The 24,754-nt window shown below is 38.2% G+C and overlaps 1 protein-coding gene across 1 annotated transcript; it reads right to left on the reverse strand.

The window, feature by feature from the left end:
- Positions 1-8,811: 8,811 nt before the first annotated feature.
- Positions 8,812-20,871, reverse strand: wnt2bb (wingless-type MMTV integration site family, member 2Bb). Its single transcript, XM_057357525.1, has 5 exons — positions 20,037-20,871; positions 15,388-15,608; positions 13,061-13,338; positions 12,480-12,744; positions 8,812-10,107 (listed from the first exon to the last, which is right to left on the reverse strand). Exons 1-5 carry the CDS (start codon positions 20,231-20,233, stop codon positions 9,878-9,880), a joined length of 1,191 nt encoding a protein of 396 aa, XP_057213508.1. The 5' UTR covers positions 20,234-20,871; the 3' UTR covers positions 8,812-9,877.
- Between the last annotated feature and the right edge of the window lie 3,883 nt (positions 20,872-24,754).

Consider the following 24,754-nt stretch of genomic DNA (forward strand, 5'->3'; position numbering starts at 1 on the left):
GTGTAGGGCAAGTAAAATGTGAACATGTTATACTTTTGGTTAGATTTTTTTAGAACTCATATGGCTTACTAGACCCTCATATTTTAACTATAAAACAATATTGCTAATTTATGGCTATTTAAAATCCATTTTTCTACATTTAAAAAACAACATTAAAAGTGATTTAATCATTTGCTCACTGTGTTATGTCATTCCAAACCTGTAGTGCTTTATTTCTTTTAAACACAAAAGAAGATGTTTTAATGAACGTTGGTAACCAAACAACAATCATGCCCATTGACTTCCAATGTATGGAGACAAAACCACAAAAGAGATCTTTCTGAATTTCTTCTTTTGTGTTCCACAGAAAACACTAAGTAATTTGCAAATTGATAACTGACTTTATTTTTAATGTATTTATATTCATTCTTTGGATGAACTACTCATTTAAGCACAAAGACTCTCATCAGAAAAATAAAATATATGTTTTTATGCTGTGTGTTCATGTTATTCCCATAGAGATTACAGATGGACACCACAAATCAGTAACTGGAACAAATGCCTGTGTGAACTGTATAAATCCTTATCGTCACAACACCGCAAAACAGGGGTAGTGGGGGTGATGGGAGGTGTGTTAGATGTGAGAACGAAATTCATCCATCACTAATTTGTCTCTAACATCTATCTCTTTCATCATAACCAATATCATTTTTTTCAAACTCTTTGTTGTGTTGGTCTCTGTCTTTCTCCCCCTGATGTGACCACTTTGAATTGACTGGTAACATCTCTGCAATGTTTACCTCTCAGTTTTTAACTAGGGAGATGAGAATCTGCAGTAAAAATCGTATCCTGAAGTGTGTGTGTTGTGTGCAGCGGGGAAGTGAGGTGTGTTCCCACGACTTGGGCGTTTGGTAACCTTACCTCCCTTTGATCCTGCTTTGCCCAGATAGACTCTGCCTCACACACACACATACTTGGGAGGGCACTGATGTGATGTGACAGTTGTTAAGGCCTCTTGCTTTGATGTGGAGGGATATGTGGAGGTATTATCCCTTCTGTGATCCAATCAAACACACACACAGGCCTCTTCCAAACCACACACTGTTTAAAGTACTTGTGCTGTAACTGAGAAGCTTCAGTTACTTCACAGGGTGTCTGAGACAGTGTCAGTCAGGATTTCTTTCTTGTTCTGTCACTTAAATGTTTTGGTGCTTTAACTTGGTAAACTTTTTTTTATACAGTATTGCCAAAGCACACAGCAAACATTAGGAGAAATAATAATAAAAGACATAGACATTAATCATTCTAATCATATTAAAGTTATTATTAAAAATGTTATAAAGCTGCTGATATAGAATCACTATAGGTATTGTGGGTGGTTGCTAGGGTGTTGCTAGGTGATTGAATACTAGACAAAGTCAAATGATCTTATCACCCCAGTCTCTATGATATTTTATCTTTGTTTATGGAACTTTTTTATCTTTATCTGTGATTTTACTTTCTTATCTGTTGTGGATTTCTACGGCAGGAATGGAAACGGTGGAAAATCATCAAGTGTGGTGCAGGTGTGTCAGAGAATGTATAGCAAATCCAAAAGATAAGCAAAAGATATATTCATCAACTATCTCATTCTTAGTTTTTTAACATTATATTTATTGAGTTTTATAATAAGAAGCATTGTTTTAAATTGAGACAGGCATTGTTTATAACTAGAGGTTGAACACATTACGTCTGCGATTAATGTAATAAAAAACAGTTAATAACTAGAAAAGTAATAGCTCAACCATCTGCAATAAGCCATGTGATTTGTGGAACCATTTATATCCCTACCATAAACACTGTGGGAGTGTAACCCATGGGTTAGGGTGCAGACTTTTAGTTAACCAAATGACACGTTCCAGTCTTAAAGGGACAGTTCACCCCAAAATTAAAATTATTTCATCATTTACTTACTGTCGTGTCATTTTAAACCTGTATGACTTCTGCAGAACTCAAAAGAAGATATTTTGAAGAATGTTGGTAACCAAACAACATTGGGGAACTTTTGACTTCAATTGGATAGACATTTCTCAAAATATCTTGTTTTGTGTTGCAGAGAAGAAAGAGTCACATACAGGTTTTAAACCAGATGAGGGTGAATAAATGATGACAGAATTTAAATTTTTGGATGAACTATCCCTTAAAGGGTCAAATACATATTAAATCTGCTTGTGGAACGACATTACTTTGTGGCTTTAAATGTGATGCTATAAATGCTATTAGTCACGATGTTGGTTGGTTTCTTATTGTTGTGTTAAAACCCATCCTTTTCCACATTAATATTTTTCTCCACAGAGGAATTCTGGTAACAACTGCACATGGTAAGACACATACACACACTCACATATACATCGAAGGACAGTGAAAAATCCTTAGCACAGGGGCTATCATTGCTCTGAACCCAGACAGCATCACAGAGAAAGAAGAGGGGGGCAGAAGGTCAGGTTTGTTTGACGGTAAAGAATCGCAACACCCTGCAGCGTTTGTGTTCGCTGCTGGTGTATTTGGAGGGAGGGGAGGTGGGGTGCACTGTCGACATGCTCGGGTGTGTCTGGGTTTGTGTGTGTGGTAAGGTGGTTATGGTATTTTTAGTAAACACCAGGGAAAACTCGTAAAGTCAAATGATCTATCAGTGTTATCTATATTCTGCTGCCAGTTGTGAAGAAAGTGTTTTAATAAAAGCATCACATCACACACACAGTTGCCTCTAAATGGGTTTCCACAAGTGGTAATGGCATCTCTAATGAGCTTAAAATGATAGTTCACCTAAAAATGAAAACACTGTCATCATGTACTCACCCTCTTATCATTTCAAACATGCATGACTTTCTTTCTTCTGCAGAACACAAAACAAGATATTTTGAACAAAGTTGTTAACTGGCACACATTCACTTGCATTGGTTTTGTGCCCATACATTAGTGCTGTTCAGTTACCAACTTTCTTAAAAGAATCGTATGTGTTGCGGTAGACTGAAAGTCATACGGGTTTGAAATGACAAGAGGGCGAGTAAACAATAACAGGATTGTCATTTTTGAGTGAATTAACCCTCTAAACAGGATTGCAGGTTGAGGATGAGAGACCAGCGTGGAATGAACTATCAGCCTCCATGCGCGAACTGCAATAACCAATAACTCTGTCTGTCTGTCAAAAAAACATCTTGTTGTTCATTCTCTCCTTTGCTTACTCCAGCTTTAATCCTCCTAGTAGCATGGCCTTGTAAAGTAACGGTACTGTTTAGCGTGTTGACAAAATGTTTATATGCTCTCCTACTTGTAAGTCGCTTTGAATAAAAGCGTCTGCCAAATGAATAAATGTAAATGTGAGATACAGAATTTGTGTTAAATGCTGCACAAATCTTAAAGTGCAACCAAAAAGACTCATAAGAAGTAAAATGGAACTAAAGCACAATTATTTAAATATCAAGAACATTAGTTTTGTTGACCTATTTACATTTGTATTTAAGAATAGAAAACTAATGAATGCACCCTACAATACCTGCTGGTCTTCCTTCTCTCAGAACAGGAAACATAGGTGGTTCACAAATAAACCACATGCGTCATATGGTGTGAACAGTTTTTTGAAGATGAACAATAAGGAAAAATCTCTCTTATATGACGAATATAAATATTAATAATCTAACATAATATATTACTTACGGTACAGTTTGTTTTCAAAATGTTTGCTGTCACACCAGGACACATGGCTCGTTTTATTTGTCAGCTACCCACACATGAATGAATCAAAGACAAGGACCAAAGAGTAAATAGCAACAAGACAAAGAACAAGTAAAAATAGAGCAGGCCTGGAGGAAACTTTTATTGCTCAGAGCTTATTGCTCAACTTTATCTCAGATGTTTCTTCAAAAATACTTAGAAACAAATGAGTCACTTTGTGACACACAGTAAGAGCACAACACTAAATGAATGTGGAGATCACAGTCTAGAATAGATATTGGGGTCTTGAAAGAATTGAATGAACAAAGTCTTTATATCAATGGGTTTATACTGAAACATTTGTCATTTTATTATCTCTAATGAAACATGAGATTGTGTTTTTCTCAAGAGACCCATCTGAAAGGCGGGAAACATTTGAATCTTATTGCTGTCTAGAAGAAAAATCAAGATTGTAAAATACTTAATTCATTGCTGCTTACATTATATGGTTTATCTACAGCTTTCTGTACATGTTAAACTCAAATAGGAGATCAAACCATATTTAACTATAAGAGTTTTCTTGCGTTTTCTATAAGGAAGAGAGATAGAGACTGTTAAAACAATCGATGGAGAAACAGTAACAGTATATGTTGTGTTTTGGATTCTGGTCGTCATCATGGGATGCTGGTACATCAGACCAGCACTTACCAGCATAAACCACCTTGGACCGACATAGAAATTCATGCTGGTCTATGACATGATTGAAATGCTTTCTGAAATGTACAAACATACAATTCCCCATCTGACAAAATTCCACGTAGGTTCAGTGTTCCACGCCAGATCCGTGTCAGATATGTGTACAGGTATTTTAATTTTCTCTCTTACCTTCATCAGTCAACTGCTCCAATGTCTATCTGTCCCCCACAGCATGTATCTCTCTCTAACAGCTGTAGATGGATAGAATATATGACTATGTAAACACATTAGGAGTCTGTTTATGGCTGAGTAAATCCCTACAGTTTAAACACTTTTGAGAAATGTGATTCAAGAGCCAAAGTGAAGTGCTGTGAGAGGGGGCCTGAGGGAGCTACGTTAAGGTGTCCCTGACGTGCCTGTTTATTTTGGTTGGGGTGTCCTTGCCAGTGGACAACTAACATTGGGGTGGGGGGGTAGAGATGATGTTAGCTCTGAGACGAGGATGAGAGAAATGTCAAACAAACCGAGGAGCAAAAGGGAGGAACTCAGCTGTTACAATGCGTGCGAGCGCGTGTTTGTGCGTGCGCATGTTTGCGGTTGTCGTAGGTTAAGCCCTATCTGATTCGGTATCTGAGTGAGGTGTTTGTGTAAATGTTTGCGACAACGGCGTGTAAACAACCAAGTGTCAACAAACTGAGCAGGATAGCTGGTATTTGAGTGTGTGTCTGTATGTTTTGACCCTGACCCCGTAATCCCAGGAACCAAATTTTGTGAAGTGTGCCCAGAGAGCATCGGAACGTTTAAACTCGCATTGACTAAGCAACTTCAAAGGCACCTGAATTATCCCCTTCAAATCTGTCTGCTCTCTGTCTCGCTCTTGTCCACTCATACCTTTCAGATAGCTGGAATCTCGTGCATTTGACCCTGAGACCCTCGAGCCAACTAGCAGAGTCAGCACTCACACATATATACGTATTATCAAAATTTCACACACATATATTGTAATATACATTTTTAGATATCCACATTTTTTTGTTATGAGAGAAAACGACTTTAACGGACGTTAATATTATGTTAGATAATACTTTATCTGATCTTGATCTTCAACCCAATTCCTATCATACAGTGAGTGCAGTGAAGAGATGCGAATACAACACTTGGTAGGTGGGGGTAGATAGAGAGGGAAGTAAAAGGGTAGATATTAGGATGGAGACATTCTTGGGTGTTGACTCAGGCTGCTTTTCTTTTTTATATGGTCTCATGTAATGGGCTCTGTTCTGCTTCACGATCATTCCCTCCGTCACTCCTCTGCAATCTTATAAACACAGGTAAAACTATAAAGCTACCTCCACATACTTCCTCACCTCCTCTGATAAAACGTCCCTGATGCATATAGAATAGAAATTATGAATTGGGCGACATGCAGGCAATGGTGAGATTGTCACTGATATCATTTGGTCTGTGAACATGTGTGTGTGTGTGTGTGTGCGTGCGTGTGTGTGTGTGAACGAGTTTGCATCTTTAACACCCTCCTGACTGGATTTTTGCTCTCTTTCAGACCCTAACATGCACTGGAGCAGCACAAGGTGACAGAAGACGTAATGAAGATAAATGCATGTATGTGTGTTTGTGTGTGTGTGTCTGAGAAGGCTGTTCTTTTCTGCTCAGATTAAGATCTGGCTTGCTGATAAAAAATAGCTGCCAGGCCATTCGGAAACCCAACACTACTTCTCTTTCCTCACCTCACCTCTCCTCATTCCCCCTTTCTCATTCCCTTCATCTCTACATAAAGTTTTTCCTCAGCATAAAATCCTTTAACTTTGTTTTTGTCCCTTTCTTCAGTACTGTATGTGTAGAGGGAATCAGAATGACTTGTCATTTCCCACTTAGATACTGAATAGGCTACAACCTCCATATAAGACTGTGATTTTTACCTTAATAAAATAATTTTACAGATAACAAAATAAATATGACTTTTAATAGTACTGAAATTACAGCTGTTTAACATAAAGGGATGGACATTTTGAAATAATAAAATGTCAGTAATCCTGCTGTCGTAAATTATTTTCTTATAGGAATGAATTACTAACAGCTTCCTACACATTTTAACAAGGCAAGCATAATTGAACATGTTCAGGGTATCCTATCTGCACTGTAAAAAAATCTGTAAATTAGTGCACAGTGTGCTATGAAGAAATGTATTGATTTTATTTGTTGAACATATATTTCTATATATACAAACTATATTTATTTTGTAAATGGATTATTAAATGAAGCATTGTTTCTTTACAGCTATTTGGAATTTTGTAATACATTGTGTTGTGTTTTTTTATTAAATTAAATGGATAACGTTCAGATTTTATCTTCTTTTTTTAACATCATACATTCAACAGAAAACATAAACAAAAATTAAGGACCGTTCAGCACCTTTAAGTTCAATGGCCGTGAATTGTTTTGTTAGATACTGTTCTCTTGATGTGACAGAACATTAATCAAATGGACAAAGTGAATAGTAGAGAGCTGGATTAGATAACTTATTTGACCCTGTATTCTTTCTCAATGAACATCCCTTCTCAGAACCATCCAACGCTCCCAGCGCAAACCCAAAAAAAGTTTGAAGAGTTATCTGTAGTTCAGCTTTCCTGAATCTGCTTTCATAAATCATTGTGTACAATCATGGTCGGGCACCCTCTCACCCACCAGTGGAATTAGGGCGGTCTCAAACACGCCACTGCAGTGGGGCCAGATCGGTAGCATTAGTCAGATACCATGCTGCCTATTTATTTGCTGGTGACATGTAGCTGCGGGCAAAACTGATCTCACTCTTTCTCTCTCTTTCTATATCTCTCCATCAGTGGCCTGATTCTCTAGGGTTATATTTAAGAGTGTTTAGGGCCTAAATGATCGTATTTTCACGATTAGTAATAATGACCCATTGCACATTCAGAGCAATCTGAGTAATATTGTGCACATCTGCGTCCCTGTACTGAGATCAAACTGTACACTGAACTTCTCCAGAAAGCACCGGTTGTTTGACAGATAGCAGTACTTTCACTTTATTGAAAAACTTGAAAACATTATTATGTAACTCAATGGATTGCTTTACCAGACTGACAAAACATTATTACTGGAAGTAGCTGGGTGTATAATTAAAGTAAGACACGCTTTTTAACAAAGAGTGTTTTTTGTTTCTGTCTTTATGGCAAAATACATTCTTGGATTATACAGAACATATTTCCTTTAATAGAAGTGGTTGAGACGTGTGGACACCCCAGGGAGAGATTTACCATGGTAGACACTGTGATATACCACATCACATTCTATGGGTTATTATTATAACAGAACATTTCAGAAGAGCAATACCTCAGGATCATTCATAAATCTAGTTGTAACTAGTGGCCCACAAGGCTATTTAGAAAGTTAAATCACGCTTTAAAAATAAATGTATAGAACATTTTATTTATTTAATTATTTAATTTAATACACTGTATATGTTTTTTTCATTCGATATCAATGATATCTTGTTTTTAAATGTTTTGCTTGAAAAGCATAATTTCTATAGCATTAGATCTAAATTTCTACATTATGTTGGTTATATAATGCAATGACAATTTCACATACTTTTTAATGTGCAAGTCCAAATACTTTTTGAGGTTTTTGTATGTACCAAGTGTTCTACTAAAACTGTCATCAAGTCAGAGCAATATGTCGTTTGCCAACATTTCGTCTCTCCTTGTTTAGTCAAATGCAGATCTCCTGAAAACAGGAGTTCTACTATATATGAAGGAGCAGCGTGGAACGCCTCTGAAATCACAGGCAGACACAAGCCCCACTGTGACCTTCAAAGCCATCATCTCCCCTTGCCCTGTAATTAAACTAATCAGGGCATTATTAGACAGATCAGGTCAGCCATTGGTCAGGTCCTTTTGAAAGGAAGGACTTTTATTAAGCATAGCTTATATCTAAGGTCAAGACTAAGGTATCCAAATGCAAACCTTGCTTCTAGCCACCATGGTGTGGTTAGATGTAGGGACAGTAGTAGAGAGCCTTAAGCTACAAACTTTTTCAATTACTTACTGAGCGAGTACATAAAAGAACAGTGTTCAAAAGTGTCTGGATACCTTAACCTGATTTGCAATGGTAATCATTATCTGTTTTTTTGCAGATTTTTAATGTATTTTTAAAATATGGTCAAAAAACATAAGATTACAGAAAAAGACTGCAAATTTACAAGAAAAAAGGTAAAATATGACGGAATATATGCCGGAAAACTTCCATAGTTACTGGATTTTTTGTTACAGGTTTTGAAAATACGGTAAAAACTTAAAATTACGGAAAAAGGCAGCAAATTTAAAAGAAAAACTTGGAAAACTGGGTAATTTTACATGAAAAAACGTTTTTTTTAGAGTTTATTTCTGGCACAAAATGTCATTTTTTTATGGGAATTTTTTTACAGTGTACGATTTCACTGGGAAAAAATAACATCACTTGACTTTAATCCATGTAAATATTAGTAACCTGCAATTTTATGTGAGGTGAAAAGAGAGGCAAACGTTATGGATTGGAGCTTTTATATCTTATGTTGTGCATTACTGAAACTGTAAACAGATAAGATATGATTCTAAAATAATGTTTCTGTAATACTCAGGACTTTAATGCTAAAAAAATGTTATAAGTTCAAAAATGACTTCAATGCTTAATTTATTACTTAATGACTTTATATGAACTTCTGCTGAAAAAATAATAACACAGTTAAAAAGTACCACAGCACAGGAGAGCTAAAGAGAGATTACACCTCTACCAGTCACAGCTGTTAATACCTTTATGTTTACACAGGTAATGAGTTTAATAACAACACGTCATCTTTCGCTCAACTATTAGCTAATGTCCTTAGTGAAGACTCATTTATATTATTAATATTATGTCTAGCCTTTTCAAAAACCTCTGAAGCTTCATAAGAAGCTTTCTGATAGGGTCCATAGAACATGAGCAGTCCACACATCCAGTAGCCATCCATTCTGTCCTCATGAGCTCCTGTGAATATCCTCATACATTCTGTAATATTCATCACCGATATGAGTCAAATTAAAATACCGTATGGGCATGTGATGCATGTTTAGTACACAGTTGAGTGTGATAATAGCTATTGATAATATCTGATAGGCTCAGAGTCGTTTTAAAAGCAGCACACCTTTTGTCATGAAACAACACTCGTAGAACAAATTCTCATATCAATACACAAAAACACACACACAGGTTGTTCTTGAACCTTTACCATCCTTTGATCAATTCAAAACAAACAAAGAGGAAGAGAGAAAGACAAATCTGCCATATCGGGCATAGTGTGCAAGGCGCTCATGGGAAATGTGGATTTCATTTGTAGTGCTTTCACAAAAACAGTTCAAATAAAGCCATGCAACGAATAAGAGGGACTGGGGGAGAAAGATTGCAAGGTATGGGCTTCATATCCCAGAATGCCGTGGACAAAATCCTGAGGAAGGGGTGGGTCTCAGGTCTGGTCCAGCCATTCGGCACGTTTAGGGGCTTTGCAGGTGTGGATGTCGACGGCCTCCTCGCAGTCTTTACACTCTACGGCGCAACACCACTTAAACTTGCACTCGCACTTTGTGATGCGTTTTACGCGCGTGGTGTCGTAGCCCCGCCCACAACACATGACCTCGCAGCTGTCCGTCCCCCGGGATGTCTTGTTACAGACCCGACCGGCGGTACCCAATGAACCTGGAACGATAATAAAATTCTTTTTAGAAATATATAAACTGTAAAACCTGTAAAAAAACATTTTTGGTTCCCTAAAAACCATGTAGTCAACTTTCAATGTTCAAGGTAGGCCTACTTTATCGAACCACAGCGTACAGGAATTTCTTTTAAGATTTTATTCTCCTGCTAAGAAAGATCCAAATATATTTTTAGCATGAAATCATTGTTTGTCATTCACCTTGGAGCTGAGTGGTTTGTTTGATGTTGTAGAACAATGACATGAAAAAAAACTTCAGGTAACACAGATGGCACATGACAGGCGCTGTTGCATTTTAAGACACTTGGAAAACACAGTCATAAAATCACAGCAATGATGAAGAGCTACAGATGCATCACTTAATGCAAAGTTTGGGGAAGATTATAAAATATCATCTTATTGTGTTTTAACGCCTGTTGTTGTTTCACTAGGTTAAAGGCAGTGGACAGTGAGGCTCCCGGTGTAGTAATCTCTACTCGCCCTACGGCCATGAGAACCAGAGAGTGATGGTTGTGCTGGCAGCTTTGAAAGAACAGGATTTGAAAAATGAGCCTGTTGTATCCTTGGGGTGCAAATTCCAGCAGGGTGGTGATGGTGGTGGTTGGGGGGTAAGCGCATTGACCCTCTAAAATCACTGAGCTGTAAGCTGTCTGTCTGAACCAAACACAAACCAAACAAACAAACACTCAAACCATCAGAGTGATGCATGAGCTGTATCAGAGTACCGCAGTACTCATCTGGAATACCAGCAGTAACGTTGCGTTCAAAGCATGCGTGACAATTTCCTGCTATGGGTAATTTGTCTGAAAATATTGTGCATGAAACAAGACTGTAATAGAACAATGTGCATCATAGTGATCAAATACTTTCTGCTTGTTTACATTTGGCGTTACCCAAAACGACCTGTAAGTCACACATTTTATCAGTCGGTACACTCCCTGGGACTGAACCCATGACCTTAGTGTTGAGCGCTGCCGAGCTACAGGAACCCTGCTGTGGTTGTGTGACACTATTGACTGGTGGATATCTTAGTGCACATTTTGTAAGCCCCATGCATCTATTTAAAACATTTGTTACTGCCTTAAATTTTCTGATATAATTCAATTGGCTGTGCAAGTCATTTTAACTTACTTTGAATCTTGACTAGTGATGAACTGCTGTAGCTTCTTAAAAAAGTTGCAAACCATGACTTGAACAGAGTGAATTATTTTGTCTAGTTGTTGTTATGTTTTTGATGTACTGGCTATTGTACTGGTGTACTAAATGGTGTTTTTGTATTTGGTGAGCATCTGTACATGTATTCTAGATGACTCGTGCAGAGGTGTGGGTTTCCCAGCGGTGTCTGAGAGGATTAACCAAGCAAAAAAATCCAGTCTCACCTCTCCTGACCCTGTCAAAGTCTATATTGCCCTTTTCCCCCTCAAGGCTGTATGGTTGGGTTTAGAGTTAGGCAGGTGTGAGAGTCAATTTTCAGATATCTGTCTTTCTTTTGCTCTCATGTAAAAATGGACAATGCTTACTGCAATCAGACTGGATATGAGAGTGAGTGGGGATTCCTAAAGGACCTGTAACAGGTGACATGCCTAATAGTTTTAATAAACAAATTGGTTTCTTGTCTTTCATTCATAAGACAGGCTGAGCATTGCCTGCTCCCTGATGTCTGGTTACTGGTATGATCTCCACTCTTTACTCTGAGAAGTCCACAGAGCAGTGTATGATGCTCACTTCATTGATACAGAGTGAGTCAGCAGAAGAGTCTTTGAGAACTTATTAGAAATGTTTGAGTCACTAGAATAGTTGTGTTGATTTCATTATTTCAAAATGAGTCAGCTGTATGCAGGACTTTATTTACATTCCTTATACATTCTACTTGTTTTTATAAATCCCTAAGTTTGACAACGTGTTCATACCAGACGTGACACAACACACAACATATTCAAAAAGTATTCTAATATAAAATCCGTTTTATCTTGTTGCGTATCGTCATAACAGCTGGTGTGGACCAAAACTTGATATACTGCGATTCATTTACCCAGAGTAATATATACTTCTGGCTATTTTACTAACATAAAACAGACTTTTAATATATAAAAATGTAATATTTATTAAAATATGAAAATTGTAATATTACATATAACCAATAGTGATTACAGACGCGGAAAAAATTAAGAGACCATTTCAAAGACCCTTTCAGTTTGTCTGAATTTACTATTTATATGTATGTGTTGTGATTGGTCTTAATTTTTAAAGCAATTTGATTGGGATTCTGATTGATTCTGACTCATGCTCTGCATATATTTAACCATTTTATTACATCAAAATATTACAAAAAAACATCAAAGTCTATTTTTCTTACCTGCAGCTTTGTCCACGAGGCAGTAATCGGGGGAGTTCTCAAAGTACACCAGGTCATTTTTGGTGGCTTTCCTAAAGTCTTTATTTGCAACTGTGAATCCTGTCTTGTCTTGATTTACGATGACTTCGATGGCACCGTTGTATTTCTTGCGGAGGAAATCTCCTGTTTTGCGAAAATCTGACATTGCCAACCAGCAGGTTCTTAGAGTACACGACCCACTGACTCCATGACATTTACACTCCAACTTCATAAAGCGCTTTACTGCCTGTGAAAGAGGGTGACCGAGAAACAGTAAGAGCTCCAAGTATTGATTATTAACAAAGTTTGATTAGTTTTACTTCATTATCTAACAAAGTGTTAGTTATGTCTGCATATAAATATGACATATAGCTTTCCTAGCTCAACTGGTAAAGCCTGGCGCTTGCGACGCCAAACTCACTGGTTCTATTCCATAGGACTGCACAAACATTTTGCATGTACAACTTGAACATGTTGCTTTGTGTAAATGGCAGCATGCATTAATCACAATGAGGTTTACTTTCAATACGCAGTTTTTCACTTATTATAAGACTTAATCTCACCATTCTCCCACAGCGGTTGTTGTGAAGATTCATGAGTGCACGTGCGTCCTTCACTGTCCGCTCTTTGGCATCTATGAAGGCTTTAGCGAACTTTATGCCATAGTTAATGTTATCACTGCATCCACCCCAGTCGAATTCTCCTCGCTCGTCTCTGTCCCGGCCACGCTTGTGCGGGTCACAGTTGCACGTCTTCAGCTCCCCCTGACTGCATGCACGGGTAATGGCGAAAACCACTCCTGCCGAGGAGATGGCGTACACAAACGCAGCCTCTCGACTGCCTGCGCACACCAGACATTAAAACCATGAAGCCACAACAAACACACTTAGATCCTTATTCACACACTCGAAGACACTTAATCACACCCTCCGCTCTCCTCAAGAGAGAACCACATAATCCCAAACATCACTTATGCTTTGCCCGCCAATGACCCGCCACACTAGGGGTGTGTCTAACCCCAGTGTGAGTGTTTGGTTTAAATATTAGTACAGGCCTAATCCCTCCAGGGCGGGCCATTCTGCGCTAGGATAAACTGTTTGAAGGTTAGCAGTCTGATAGCGAACCGACGGAGTCAGCCGAGGTTGGCTGCTATTTCTGACTCTCCCGTCCTCTCCGAACATCGCCTGTGTGTTTGGACTCGCATCATTCACACTGATTTATTTGGCTTGACTCAACATAAGAAAAATATGAAAATGTAAATCATCCATTCCCCGGTACGGTTAGGAGGGGTGTCCGCTATTTCACAGTTCTGTGATTGAATGAAGCATGTTGGATTAACACTTTTTTTTAAAAAGGTGTTACAAAAGGTGCACGGCGATGCCATAGAACCGTTTTTGGTTCCCCAAAGAACCTTCAAAGGTTCTTAAAAGAAGATAGACACATTTCTATTCTAGAAAGCATTTGATCGGACAAAAAGTCATCAACATTTTGATCCGTCACTATTTAATTTAATATAGCTATGTCAACTTTTTATCGTCACTAACATAAAAAGTGATCTCAAAACTGACATAGACTAAACAACAAAACTCTCATTTTTCATAGGGATTCTATCACACCATCATTTATACGGCTAAATAATCTCTGAAGAAAAGATGATTTTTGTAATAGCAGAGTTGCTGTTTATAGGAGAATCTCCTGTTGGCAAGCGTTCCAACTCTGATTCATTTCATAAACTGAATATGCACAGCGCTGCGAGAGGTTGTCTGGCTGCCAGAATCATCTCTCCAAACATTTACATCCTCTATGCCTGTTTATGTGGTAAAGAAGCAAAGAGAATGCTGGAGGGTGATATTTTCACACAGGGATCTTGGAAACGTGTATAAGAGCCAAACAGATACCCCATTTACAGTGAACATTTTTTGAGTAAACGTAAGAGTTCAGCATTGTGCGAACAGTCCCTCAGGTAGGATCAAGTGAGCTTGTGGAGTTTTGTCTGTTTATCACACCTGGCCTGTGATTCTGTTGAGATCTGTGGTTTCATTAATATCTGAAATGTGAGATATTAATGTCCAAAACCAGCGATTGAGAAATAGAGAACTGTGGTGACAGTACAGTTTGCTGACCTTCAGTCTTCAATATGAGTGTGTGTGTGTCTGTATTTGGCAAACGTAATGCACAGATATATAATGTACATGTGTGTAGTTGACAAATAAACCATACCATGTGTCCTATAGCGTGACAGCAAAATAATAAGTATATAAAAAGTATAAAACAAACTGTTAATAATATATAATGAAATATATACTGTATGTATATGCAGTGTATACACACACACAGTGTGTGTGTTAATAATATAATATATTATATAATATATTATAATATTATATTATTTAATATAATAATTTATTATTTAGATTATTTATATTTATAAGCATAAGAGAGCTTTATCTTCATTGTTAGTTTTTTTCAAATTTTTTGCTGTCACACCATAGGACACGTGCGGTTTATTTGTCAACTACCCATATAGAGTGAAATATAATGTACATAAAAAATGGATTAAAGCATCTGCTAATGACCAAAGGATAAATGTAAACACTGTTCATCATCAGTAATTATTATTTATAATTTTGAAAGTTTCAAAACTTCTTTTGACTTTTTCAATGTTCATTTTTGTTTATACATAGTTGTTATTTATTTTGGATTATTTGTAAATTTCTGTTGTTTGTTTCATTTAAGTTTTTCTGCACCATCATCTTATTGTTTTAAAACAACCAGTCATGCTTACAAAATCCAAAACTGCATAATAGTCTCACAGACATAATTTGTACAAATGACCCAATATTCCTCCCACTCTTTCTCTGAAACACACACATACACGTCTAGTACTCACTGCGCTGCATGACTCTCCCAAAAACAGTATGATCTCTGTCCAACGCGCTGCAGTTCCAGCGATGATGACGGAACTGATGCTGGCACTCTCGGATCCACTCCTTAGCTCCGCCCCCAATGGACTGCATAATGTCTGGATACTTCTGACACAACTGTCTCTGTTTATTCACCAGCCCAGGTATATTGTCACAGATTACACGGGCCCCAAGGGCGCCAATATACCTGGAACACGCAAACACGGAGGCTTAACATCAGAATTCCCCCAAACAATTACACTTCAGATGACTTTTCCAGTTTCTCCTCTCAAAGCACATTTTTCTAAAAGCGCTGAATCAGTGAGTCTGAAGTAAACATTCTGTGATTATGGATTGTCTGATGCCAGAAGCTTTGATGACTGAGTTTGATCATTCCCAGAAACACCGTCATTACTGGATTTAGAGGGTGAAGTTTGGAAAACAGACATCATACGTATATAAACAGACATTCAATGGAAGAATCAATGCTTGTTATGAATCTGCACTATTTAAAGACGCTTGCAAAGTGAGCAGGAAACATGATTTGAGAAAAACTCGTGAGCCTGAGGTGTTTTTTCAGGTCAAATGTAACATTTGATCTTCGCTCAAGTGTGAAGAGTTATTTTGATCTTTATGTGATGAACATCTCACTATATTGTTTGTTGTTTGTTGCGTATTCTAAACCAAGCACATCAAAGAAGTGAATTTTACAGTTTTTCTCGATTGCTAACACACAATTCATGAAACAACTCACCATTTTCTGACAACTATAAACACATTCTCGGAACAATACACCAACTTGTACAAACCCCACACACAAACAGCCTCAATTTGCAAAGGTTTAACCATATTCTCATTCAGAAAACACAAACACACAATATAATGAACTGAAGTGTCAATATGTAAACTCAAATAGCACACATTTGTCCATCAGTAAACATTCAGTTGCAAAACTGATGACACACCAATCAGAATCTCAGGATAATATCAATAGGAGCACAGGTAATTGTGCATCCTAGAATCATCTACTGCGCTTTATACTACTTACTGTAAACATACAGTATAATTACAGTACACACTTTATATGAGAGAAAGTTCACTCTTCTGTATCCAGTAAACTGTAGCACGTGTACACCCTTTTTACCTGTTCTGTATTTTAGCAGAAAATACGGAATACTTTTACAAAATTGGGCCAAAGGTGCAGAGGATGCCATATTTTTTACATTGCCTCCTATTGACAAATCGCTTCTGTCACGGCTCTGCTTCCTTAGTCATGTTTTAATTTGGTCCTGTAGCAGAGCCATGACAAAGTCTTTGGTTATGTGTGGAGAGAAACTTATTGTTGTCCTTTTGACAATAATATACGTTCTCTCCAGTGTCTTGTCATTGGCCCCATTCCTCTAGTTTCCTTGTTATCTTTCCCTGAGTGTTTGATTACCCACACCTGCTCTGTGTCGTTATCCCTCGTTTGTGTTTCCCTATATATACCCTCTTGTTTCTTTGTCCTGTGCTTGTGTATTACGTTGTGTATGCGTTGTGTTCGCGCTCATGGTCCTGTGTCACCCTGGTTCCTGTTCTGTGCCTTGTTCTTTATTCGTGAGTTGTGTTTTAGTCTTAGTCACCCTGCTGTGTTGTTTTTTGTAAGACGTTGTGTTGTGCCTTGTTTTGGTTAGTTTGTTTTTGCCCCCCGTGGGAAGTGTTTTGTTTCAGTTTTTTATCAGTTTCGTTTTCCCCATTGTGGGTGTTTTTGTTTTTTGTTTGGTGTAACAAATAAATATTATCTGTTAACCCCTTCACTGCTGCCTGCGCTTGGGTTAAGCCATTCCGTGACAGCTTCACTGTATTGTTTCCTTTATCGTCTCTGTAAGTCGCTTTGGATAAAAGCATCTGCTAAATTCCTGAATGTAAATGTTATTTGTGCAGTTGTGTACCGTATTGTGTTGCATGACCAGTTTATATTGTTCTTTGGTTTTTGAACTTCTCTTGTCTTGTAAGATCATCTTCATCTACTTTACAGTAGTGTAATGTTTTATTTTTTCTTAAAGCTCATTCTTGCACTTTGCTCTATGTGCACTCTTTTATGTTGTGTATATACTAATAAACACTAAGCTGTCAAATTATTCTTGAATCCCACTAAAAGTTTTAGTAAGTGTTTTGAATTGATCTCACCAGTGTCTAAGACTATGTTGCAGTGTGGGTGATTTTGAGGGCTTGTGTGTCATGTCTGCAGGAAAAGTTTGGTTTTTCAGCCAGTTTGAATGGTTTTGAGACGAGGGCTTCATTTTGACCTGAAAATAGGATGTTTGGGGAATTGGGTGAGATGTTATGGATTTGTGTTCACTGTTTAGAGAATACGAGGCATAATTTCAAGAAATGTTTAAGCAATCGAGAAAAACTGTAATGAACTGCATTTTTGGATTATTATGGCGTGTCGTCCCTCTCTTTTACTCTCCGTGTAGTTTCCACTCCTGTTTTGGCTGCTCCGTTCCATCACTGTCCAACATTTGTTTACTGTTTCTCAAACACCCATGTTAACAGAGACTGGCATAAAATCCCCCTCTCTCAAACACACATACGTTTACACGCACGGTCCGTATCCCAGCAAGCCGGCTCGCACAAACACACACTCTGTCACTTCAGGACAAGGGAGGATTGAATTCTATTTGTTTATTTTATATTTGCAAACATTTGCATTTCTAATGAAAAGTGGAAGCTTCTATTCTGAACAACCCTCTTTGTTGTGATTGACCTGAATCACTGCCATGCCGTGTATGTTCCCTCAACTATGGTTTCCCATTTGATTGTGATTGCAGGGCTTTATCAACCCACACATTGTATTCAATAGTTAGACGCTAGTGGTTTTCAGGTTGGCTTTACCAGCAGCAGTAAATCATTATCCACAGGACCACAACCACATGCTGTAAAAACACAGTAAAATCTGCTCTCATTTACACTGAGTGTCTGTGCTTGCACATGTGTTCGTGTGTGTGTGTGCGTGTGTTTGTGTGTATGTAGTTAGGCTTGACTGGGTAAAGAAGGTATGACTGTAGTAATTTGTCGCCTCTATTACCCAAGTGGAGGGTCAATAGCCCCCAATCCCTACCTCTTCTCCCCCCACCTCTCTATATCTGCCCATCTTTCCTTTTCCCCAGCATTGGTCTAATCACCAGTTCTATAGATTAGAAAAGCAACTAAACAGTCTGTGAAGAAAACAATTCACGGACCTTTATGATTGAAGAACAAACTTAGGGTCCTAAAGCTCCAGGGCTCTTCTGTTGATTTGGATCAGTGAGGAGATGATGTGGGTCATGTTCTGTTTAATTGTGGATAATTATCAAAGCTTGTGTGTGCCTCATGCCTCCCACTTTCGCCGCACAGACTGTAATGCAGTAGGACCGGCCTGTGTACAAAAACCCACCGGTCAAGGATAATTGAAGTTCACATCAAAGGGCACCCACACACTTTACCTCACTGTGTGGACGTCTATGGCTGGCTTACGTCTGACTTCAGCTCTGTGTGTGTGAAATAAGTTCACTATTATGAGACACTAACAGGCCGCCCAGTAGCTTAAGAGGATTCCTGCTCTGTCTGCTTAAAGTGATGGATGAGCAGATCAGAGAGAGAGAGAAAGAATAGAGACTCTTTAGTGAGTGGCTCACATTGGAAATGTCAGCTTGACTTAGTACGCCCTGATTTGAATAAAAGGACTTGCTTTCTATCTATCTGTCCATCTATCTATATTTTTTATCTAGATGTACAAAAATAACTTGCATCTAAGGCACACAAAAACTATTATTTTCTTGCACACACACATAGTGCACCTACAGTATAGATGAACAAAAACCCAGGCATCCCGCATTCCCATATATAAGTGAACAACAAGCATGTGGTTTTTCATGACTGCTCAACCTCATAGTACTGTAGTCAACAGCAAAGCGTGTGTGTGGGTCACATATTGCGGTTCTTTAATGTATTTATTATTGGTTGGCTCAACACCTCAAGCACACCATGAAAACCTAAGCCATAACTCTAATATAATGATGTGCTCTGCCTGTTACCAAATATACGTGTAGGCACTGGGGAAACCCCATTCTTTATGTGCGTTTCAAATTATGTCTTTAGGTAAGAGGGCGTGTTTTGTGAGTTTGTAAAATAATTGCGTTTTAAAGGCCAATTTCTTGGTGGTTAGAGCGGAGAGACTGCGCGCCTGCACCGAGCGCAACGTGTGTGTTCGATGCCATCTCCACACCTACTGTGTGTGTGTGTGTGTGTGCGTGTCTGCCCACCACATACACACTTCAAATGATCATAAAATTAGACGTATGTGAACATTGCTCTAAGTTTAAAAAACGCCGTTTCTTAATAAATTAGCCTCTCGTTTGTTTTTAAAAAAGGTTGAGGTATTTGGCGCAGGTATATGTTTTATTTTAGCTACACCTCACTTTTATTGTACCATTACGACAAAACCAAATAAAAGACAAAAATAAAACAACACCTATGTTGTGACAAATATTTAGAAATGTCCAGTAACTGTAAAACCCCAAAACAACTCAGTTAACCTAAGCATTAAAATGCCCCGTGTCTGCGCGCAAGCATGCGCCAGCGGTGGCGCGCGGAGATGCTGGACTGTACTCACCACCAGGACGAATCCACCCGCGGCGTGAGGATGAGCAGGAGGAATATGAACGCACAACACAACCGCGAGGACGCGCGAGTACCGCAGGGTGAACATGTACCGTTTCTGATTATATGTCTTAATCCTGAGCCTCCGGGAACAGCGGCAGATCTGGAGAGGATCCGGGGCGACCCAAGAGCTTCACTTATGCCAAACATAGTTGGACGCGTCCCCCAGCAATGATAAGAAAACACAATTCTGTATTGTATGAAATGAGTGCGAAGAACTGATAGTTGGGCAAACGTAGAGCTCCGATGCGCGGACGGATATCATGTATCTGCCCGGATATTAGCGTGTGCCATATAAAAGTATTCCCCGGGAGCTGGCAACCACAGTAGAAATAATCCAAGCCAGACGGCAGGTTCAGAGCGCGTTGGAAGAGCTCTCACCCTTCTTTTCTTTTTTTCACCTCTTCTTGAGAACAATTGCACCTCACTTCTTGAGGTGCAATTGAATCAGAGACAGCGCCAACTTTTCCACGTTTTCTCCAAACGTTCTGCGTTCAGGACAGATATCATCCCCAGAGCTGCGAAACGCGCGCTTCTCCGTTTTTCCATTGGAGTCGCCTCTCGCTGTATGCGAGCGCTGATAGCAGACTGCGTGAGATAAACCGGAGCGATGAACTGTGCGAACTGCAGACCGAAGGGGTGGGCGACGGGGGGGAAGAGAGGGGCCATAGGAATGTTGACAGCCCGCCGTCCCTCCGCTCTTATTGGGTAGAGTTCAATGAGACCGGAGTCCCGGAGAGGACTTACGCGTGATACGCGCTGGGCCCTGGTCAGTCTAGACACGCGCACCTTTCACCAGCTGAACAACGAGGGTCAAACGACACGTCGCATCTTCAATTGAGATCACGCTCACAAAGCAAATTTTTTATAACGTGTAAAAAGAGGGATAGGAACATTTTAAGGGACAGATCTATGCTCATCAAAATAATTTCCCCCTTGAAAAAACAAAATGGACTTAAGCGTCCCTATTTGTTTAGCCTACTTTAGTATTTCACGAACAAGCAAATTAGGATATTAGCTGACTTAAATGTGTCGGCAAAATATCTCTCAGGAAAATGAACTAAGGTTTTATTATAGTAAAAGTATATCTTGGCGGACCGACAATTTCAATTATTAATATTATAATAATTGAATAATTATTTTAACTCGCACGATGAAGCATTCCCTAAAATAAGAGTAATAATGAGTTCTTCAACGTCTGTGTCAGAATACACAAGCTCATGTTTACAGATAAGGTTGTAGAGCTTGCACGAGCGCTGCTGTGTATAAACATCGCAGTATTCTTGTTTCAAAACATCACATATTTGCCTCTTGCATGACTCTGGATGAGTAAAAACATTCATTTCATTAATGCAGAGCTCATCTGTCTTACCTGTTATGGCCCTCGGTTTAAATTTAGGTCTTAGTAAACTGACATAAAATTGATCATAATTCAAGTCTGATTTGAAACTAGCTTTGTCTTATATGTAATGCACGTTCCACCACAAATAAACAAATATGATTTGATAGATGAATATATATATGTGACCCTGGATCAAAAAACCAGTCTTAAGTAGCACGGGAACATTTTTAGTAAAAGACAAAAATACATTGTGTGGGTCAAAATTATCGATTTTTCTTTTATGCCAAAAATCATTAGGATATTAAGTAAAGATCATGTTCCATGAAGATATTTTGTAAATTTCCTGCCTTAAATATATAAAAACTTTATTCTTGTGAGTGGATGGTCTGCCACAGTGCCCCTGATTAACAACTTCAAAGGCAATTTTCTCAATATTTTGATTTATTTGCACTCTCAGATTCCTGAGTTTTAAACGGTTGTATCTCAGCCAGATATTATATCCTATTCTAACAACTCATATATCTATAGAAAGTTTATTTATTCAGCTTTCAGATTATGTAAAAATCTCAATTTCGAAAAACTGACCCTGAAGACTGATTTTGTTTGTTCCAGGTCAACCATTATATTTTATTATAATAATATTAATATAATATATTATATATATACTACTATATTAATATACTATATATATATATATTGTTAATCTTTTTATTCTGAATTTTTTCATTTTAAACCCACTTTGGTTCACCTTAAACTGGAATGGCTAAAGCTCTGTGAAGAATATTTGTGCACATCAGTTTAGCTCCTGACTTCATGGTAAATAAAACAGAACTACAGAACAACAAACAATAGTGAATTACAGCACAGCTGTACAACAAAGGAGAGCAGAAAGTGGGAAAACAATGTAGAAAGACATGTCGTAAACTTTTGGTTTCAATTTGAATTTACTAGTTGGTTAATAAGGTGCTTCATTTATGATTTTTTCAAACTGAGAGACAAAGTAAAATCTATACTTTTAAACCTATAACATCCTGACAGTCAGAACGTTTGTTTTCTTTAATTGACTTTTTAATAAGCATTAGCAAACAAGAAAACTATTATAAAACCAACACAAAATGACATAAATAAACCATTACTGTGATATTGAACATTGAGGTTTGGCTGCATGCAGAATGCCATAACTCCATGTATGAGATCAACTTCATGTCTCTCTCTCTCTCTCTTTCCCACTGTCCTTCTTTCTGCCTGTTCTAATGTAGACTAAATAGTCATTCAAGGTGACCACAGTGACCGAGAACACCTGAGAGAATGAGCTCACAGTTTATTTTTGTACCTGTGTATGAATATGAAGCTGTGCTTGTGTGACAGGTCTTAACTCTTCAGTGTCGTCAGGTTTGGCACTGTTTCAGGAATGAGTGCACTGCGAGTGTCCTCCTGCCCGCTCAGAAATCATCGGACGGCTATTTTATAATACCTTTCTCAACTGTTGCTGCCAATTCACTAAAATGGTATATTTAAATGAGTACTTTGTGGGGTTTGTGATCTATGAGGCCCGCACAGAATATTCATCCCCAGAACACACAAAGCTCTGAAGATGTATAAAGTCTGACATGTGGTAAACTGTGGCATATTTTATGCTTACTGTACATGTGTTAAGAGTGTGATACACTCAGCTAAATTCAAAACAGTTTACCATACTAAAATCCATTCTGCAGATATCTGCAGATTATCGCAAAAAATCATTGTGACTCAATGTTTCAAGACTAACGCGGAAACAGCAGAAGACTCACAGTCATGTGAGATTGCAATCACCAATGCTGAATATATTCTATATGTTCACACAATTTGGTGGCATGATTTGGTGGCAATGATGTTGACCAACACATGGGTAGGTTAACTCAGAATCTTCATTTTTGAGTTTAACTAAATGGTGTTAAAAAAAGGTCAATTGATGATCTTGTGATCCAATATGTGAGCCAAAGTCAGCCTGGCTCTAACAAGAACAGATGATGTAGAGTGCACTGAGAAAGCAGGCATAAGTGACAATTAACATTAATCGGTATGAATTTATGAGTATACACAAAATAGAAGTAAAGGTCAATAACAATAAAGGAGCTAAAAATACACCTCCACTGGAGAGAAAGGCGAGAGAGAGAGCGGTTCATGCTGTCATCTGTCTCAGACTTCACATTAATTTATGGTCTTGTATTTTTGGATGGTCTGATGGAATCCGTTCAAATTCAAACACTCTGAAGTGGCAGTTCCACTTCTCAGAAAGACAGTGTGTTCCTAAACTAAAACTATTATATATATATATATATATATATATATAAATATTTAATTTCTGAAGACACAGCATTGCTCTCTCTGCATTACTAAGAACCTGTATGGGTTATTTTCAACCCAACATTGGGTCACAACGGGACAAACCCAACCGTTGGGATAAATTAACCCAGAAAATGTTTATATTTGACCCATCAATGGGTTACCACAACCCAGCATTTTGGGTTGAAATAACCCAGGTTAAATAACAACCCAATGGTTGGGGTTGTTCCTTTTTTTACTTTTTGAAAATATGTCACATATTATAAAAATCTGAAACTTAAAGAACCGCTGATCAAATATAGGGCTGTCAAATGATTAATCGCACATTACACAGACATGCAATTAATCGTGATTAATCGTTTGACAGCCCTAATAAAACAACCATCTATATATTAGTGTATCAGGTATTTTGAGTGAAGAGGAAACTCTGGTTTGATAACTTGTGAACCTGTACGTGTGTGTGTGTGTGTGTGTGTGCGTGTGTGTGTGTCATGGGTCTGACAGGATACAACTCAGCACTGAGATCCGCTCATCAGGATATGATGCGAGAGATGCTCTCTGTCTCTTTCTCTCTTCCCTGTCTGTCTCAGTCATGCAGCGAGGGTCACATGTTATGACGCATCACCATTTGAGCATTCTGTCATCTGTTCTACATTCTGAGCTTCTGCGAAAAAGGTAAAATTTACATCACATGCACACAAACAAGATCTGAGTAGGCAGGAACATCATGCAACCGACAAAAGATTGACCTCTACAGGCTGGGCCCCCTCACTGTCTGTCTGCTAAGAAGAGAATGTATGGTTCTTTGGTTCTTGTCTCATTTTAATAACATAATTCACAATGTAGATAAGTGGTCGGTCTAACTTCTGAGCTACCAAATAAAACAGTTCAGTCAATGATGTCAATTTGTATGCCAACTCGAGTGATTCGCCACAGTGGTTTAAAATAAGATCTGTGGTGAACACAGACTTTTAACCACAAATCTCATAAATCGAAAACTGCCT

The sequence above is a fragment of the Triplophysa rosa genome, linkage group LG17 (genome assembly GCF_024868665.1).
Source record: "Triplophysa rosa linkage group LG17, Trosa_1v2, whole genome shotgun sequence".
Classification (NCBI taxonomy): Eukaryota; Metazoa; Chordata; class Actinopteri; order Cypriniformes; family Nemacheilidae; genus Triplophysa; species Triplophysa rosa.